Source organism: Chrysochloris asiatica, unplaced genomic scaffold (genome assembly GCF_000296735.1).
Source record: "Chrysochloris asiatica unplaced genomic scaffold, ChrAsi1.0 scaffold00125, whole genome shotgun sequence".
Taxonomy (NCBI): Eukaryota; Metazoa; Chordata; class Mammalia; order Afrosoricida; family Chrysochloridae; genus Chrysochloris; species Chrysochloris asiatica.
Genome location: NW_006408643.1, coordinates 8,026,214 through 8,031,200, shown reverse-complemented (window position 1 = coordinate 8,031,200; position 4,987 = coordinate 8,026,214). Strand labels below are relative to the sequence as shown.

At 42.5% G+C, this 4,987-nt stretch overlaps 1 protein-coding gene across 1 annotated transcript in view; it reads left to right on the top strand.

Moving 5' to 3' along the window:
• Positions 1–203: 203 nt before the first annotated feature.
• The window catches only part of LOC102840237 (zinc finger protein 135-like), a 32,212-nt gene continuing 27,428 nt past the window's right edge, over positions 204–4,987 (top strand). The window contains exons 1-3 of the mRNA XM_006869065.1: positions 204–394; positions 736–1,461; positions 1,546–1,781. Of these exons, the coding sequence (XP_006869127.1) occupies positions 204–394; positions 736–1,461; positions 1,546–1,781 (1,153 nt within the window). The remainder of the gene's footprint in view (positions 395–735; positions 1,462–1,545; positions 1,782–4,987) is intronic.

The window sequence follows — 4,987 nt, the reverse complement described above, 5'->3', positions numbered from 1 at the left end:
CATATTTTAGAAAAACGGACTATACTGGTATTCTTTTGGGTGTGTGTTTTAAGCTATAAAGGACTAGACTGTCAGGACCAAACCACACTTGTCCATTGTATTCGTGATGGTGAAGGGGGATCAAATGTATTTCCAACAACAATTTCTGCCTCCTGTGATTTTCAGCAGCAGTCCTGCTAGAGTCGAGAACATCTGTGACAGTCATGAAGGCAGTCAGTGTGGAGAAACCTTCCACCGGATCCCAGCTCTTACTGCGCTACCAAGAAATCCTCCAGAAGGGAACCCTTCTGAATGCTGTGAGCGTGGAGAAACCTCCCCGGATCGCTCGTTACATCCGCTTCATGCCGTTTCTCACACGGGATGCAGTACCTGTCAGTGTAAGGAATGTGGGAATGTCTGCAGCTCTTCCTCTCACCTAACCACTCCTGTGAGAACTCTTAATGGAAATACAGCCCATAAGTGTAAGGCCTGTAGGAAAGATTTCGTATGTGTCTCAATGCTTAACAATCATGTGACGACACTCCCAGGTGAGAAACTCTATAAATGCAGTGAATGTGGGAAACATTTCTGTAGCTTCTCATACTATTGGATGCATATGAGAAATTGTTGTACAGTGTATTGTCATCCTTCATCTCTCATTTTACAAGAAAAATTTCATAATAAAGAAATACTCTGTAAATGTAAGGAATGTGGGAGTGTCTTTAGTCACATCTCAGCCTTCACTGCACACGTAAGAACTCACAGTGGAGACAGGCCTCATGAATGTAGTCAGTGTGGGAGGTCCTTTAGATACCTCTCAGCCCTCACGACACACGTAAGAACTCACAGTGGAGAGAGGCCCTATGAATGTCCTCGATGTGGGAAAACCTTTAGTGAAGCGTCATCTCTCACTAAACACATAAGAACTCACACTGGAGAGAGACCCTACGAATGTAAGGAATGTGGGAAAGCCTTCAGGTGTTCCTCAGACCTCACTACACATACAAGAACTCACAGTGGAGAGAGGCCCTATGAATGTAAAGACTGTGAGAAAACCTTTAAGCAGCTCTCAGCCCTCACTAAACATATGAGGATTCACAGTGGAGAGATGCCTCATGAATGTAAAGAATGTGGGAAAGCCTTTAAGTACCTCTCCTCCCTCACTACACATAAAAGGACTCACAGCGGAGAGAGGCCTTACCAATGTAAGGAATGTGGGAAAGCCTTTAGACAGATTTCAGCCCTCACTACACATAAAAGGACTCACACTGGAGAGAGGCCTCATGACTGTAAGCAATGTGGGAAGGCCTTTAGGTACCTCTCAGCCCTCACTATACATATAAGGACTCACAGTGGAGAGAGGCCATATGAGTGTAAGGAGTGTGGGAAAGCCTTCAGGCAGATCTCATCCCTCACGACACATATAAGAACCCACAGTGGAGAGAAGCCTTATGAATGTAAGGAATGTGGAAAAGCCTTCAGGTACCACTCATCCCTCACTACACATATAAGAACTCACAGTACAGAAAAGCCGTACGAATGTAAGGAATGTGGGAAAGGCTTTAGGCAGCTCTCAGCCCTCACGACACATATAAGGACTCACAGTGGAGAGGGGCCTTATGACTGTAAGGAATGTGGGAAAGCTTTTTGGTACCTCTCAGCTCTCACTGCACATATAAGGACTCACAGTGGAGAGAGGCCTTATGTATGTAAACAGTGTGGAAAAGCCTTTAAGCAGCTCTCAGCGCTCACTCCACATATAAGGACTCACAGTGGAGAGAGGCCTTATGAGTGTGATCAGTGTGGGAAAGGCTTCATTCTGTCCTCACACCTTTCTAGACATATAAAAACTCACAGTGGAGAGAAACTTTATGAAGGTTAGGAAACGTGCAAACCCCTAGATATTTCCCACCCATTACTGCCCTTGGAACTCAGAGTGTGGAGACCCTAGAAATGGAAGGGCTATAGGAAAGCCTTTAGAGTTTCTTCACACTGATTCTGACTTACAAGAGTTCACAGTAGAGAGACATATCAAAATTTGGATGTTTTATTCTCTCTGCCATTGTTTCAAGTAGAAAATTTTCAAAGTCTGATTGAAGCCCAGTGCTCCTCAGTGAGAAAGAAGGAAAGTGTTATTAGAACTTCTTGGTAACAGCAAGAATATCTTCATCAGTGTTGTTTTGTTTGTTTTCAGTCCAAGCTAAATTTGACCTTTTCAGAAAGGTCTTGACTAGTACAAATTAGGCTGTACAGAATCCCTTGACCAAATGTGTGGTTTTGTGTTTTTGTAATCTTTTGTGGATGTTATTTTGTGTACAATAAAATAACACTGATCTTATTTGGTTTAAATGTGTTTTGCTTTGTTTCCACGTTAGTCACATTTCCTTTTGCGGGGTTAACTCTTTGATCCTTTATCTTTACTAAGTTTCTGATAGGGTGCTACTTTGAAACTGTGCAGGTACTGGTTTTTGGGGGGTTTTTTCTCCAGAATTCAAAACCTACATATGCATTTATTTTATTTTATTATTTTATTTAACTTTGTTTTTGTTTTTTTTTTTTGTGAACTGAGTGATAGTTTACATGGGAGAACATTGGTTTCGTTGTAATGATTACAATCTCCTCCGTGCATCATCATTCAACAGTATTTGCTTCCATTCCCTCTGTTTTTTTTGGGAGGGGGTGTTGGGGGGATGTACACAAAAACACTCAGCATATATAATAATTTACACCACCAAAGGGCACATTCTGCAAGCCTGCCTCCTGGCTGCCAGCTCTCAGTCCCTCTCTTTCCCTGAGTCTAGAGTCCTCAGCTGCTCCCTGTCTCCATGTCCCCATCTCTGCCTCCATCTCTGGTGCCGCTGCTTCTCTGGATAGGGTCCTGCATTACTCTTGTGCTCTTCTCCCTACAGAGGTCCTAGAGTCCTCTGTTCCTGGACTGTAAGATTAACCGCTCTCCCATTTTTTGTTACAAAACTCCTACCTTTACAGTTGTGACAGTCACAATTAGTCATGGTAACAATTACTCACTTTTGAGCAGACACTGTTTTTTTCATAGTACTTTGGCCTTAGTAAGCTTAGGCCATTATTGTCCTGATTATCATTGCTCTGGTGTTTACCAGAGTTTTTTTCTGACCCAATCCTTTCTTCTGTGTTTATTGATTAGAATTTTGTAAGGAATCAATTTCCCTTCTCCTCACATTATCCCGATGACTTTTACTTTTTCCCTTACACCGGCTAGCCCACATTTCCTTATTAGGCCCTCAGTTCATTAGATGGATGTGGTTTTTTGGTGTTTTCTTTTGCCATGTGTCCATTGTTGTTAAGTGTTGTCAAGGTGATTCCAACTCAAAACCATGCTGTAGAGCATTTCCAAGGAGCCGCTGGTGGGTTTGAACCACCAACCTTCTAGTTAACAATCCAGTGCTTATCCAACAGGACTCTGTTATCGTTTGCATGTTACCTTTTCCATTGTTTATGGCTCCTCCTGTTTTTTCCTTCCCCAAGCTCTGGAATCAAATTTTTCTTCAAGAAATCAATTTTTATTTTTGATAGGTCTGGATGTTAGGTATGCTTATTGGTACTTGGTTTTGGGTTGGTGGTTATGTGCTGTGGAGTCAATTCCGACCCATAGCGACCCTGTACAGGGTTTCCAAGGCTGTAAATCTTTACGGGAGCATAAAGCCTCATCTCTCTCCCACAGAGTGGCTGGGAGTTTTGAACTGCTGACCTTGCAGTTCGCAGCCCAAATCGTAACCACTACGCTACCATTTAAACAGTCAATATGTTGTACTGTGGTGGCTTATGTATTGCTGTGATGCTGAAAGCAATGCCGCCAGTGTTTTAAATACCAGCAGGGTCGATCACACATGGTGGCCACATATCTGTGGAACTTTCAGACTAAGACAGACTAGGAAAAAGGAGAGGCAGACTGCTTCTGAATGTTTAGCCACTGAATGCCTTATGAATAACAGTGGAACATTGTCAGATACAGCGTCTGAACATACAAGTGTTATGAATAACAGTGGAACATTGTCAGATACAGCGTCTGAACATACAAGTGTTATGAATAACAGTGGAACATTGTCAGCTATAGTGCTGGAAGATGAGCCACTCTGGTTGGAAGACACTCAGAATATGACTGAGGAAGAATTGCCTCCTCGAAGGTGAGTTGAACACAATTATGTGAATGGAGTGAAGCTTTCAGGACATTCATTTGCTGGTAGGGTACAATTAAATAGAAACCATCGCAAACACCCATCAATTAGGAACATGGAATGTACAAGCTGTGAATCTTGGGAAATGGAAAGTTCAGAGATTAAGTTCAACGCATTAGGATTCATTATCCTAGGTATCCGTGAGTTAAAATGGACTAGCTTTGTCTGTTGTGAATTAGAAAACCCTATGATTTACTATGGGGAGTGGTGGCTCCATACTTCATACTCCAAGGTCCTCGAGTCAAGCTTGCTAGCTGTTCTGTAGGACAAAGTTGAGGCTTTCTGCTCCCACAAAGATTTAAAGCCTAAGAAACCCTGTACAGGATCGCTGTGAGTCAGAATTAACTTGACGGCACTTAATAACAACAGCAATGGTTTACCAGGCCGGAGTAACAAATTGGAGAGGAATGGCAGTGCATTTATCATCAAAAAGAAAGGGTCAAGATCTGTCTTGAAGTACAATGCTGTCTGTGGTTGGATAATATCCATACACCTACAAGGAAAATCAGATAATGCCTCTATTTTTCAAATTTATATACCAACTACTAAAACTAGTGATGGTGAAATTGAAGAATTCTCCCAACTTCTTCTGAGTCTTGGTGTGGCACTGTAGGATAAGCACTGGACTACTAACTCCAGGTGTTCCTCGAACCAACTTCTTAAGTTTGAAATTGATCAAACATATATTCAAGGGGGAACAAACAAGATGGCAGATCAGGTGGACGTATAGCAGAGAGCTCCGCCAACAACAACACAGAATACCCGACCAAGCAGGCTCAGGGGATGGTCCCAGA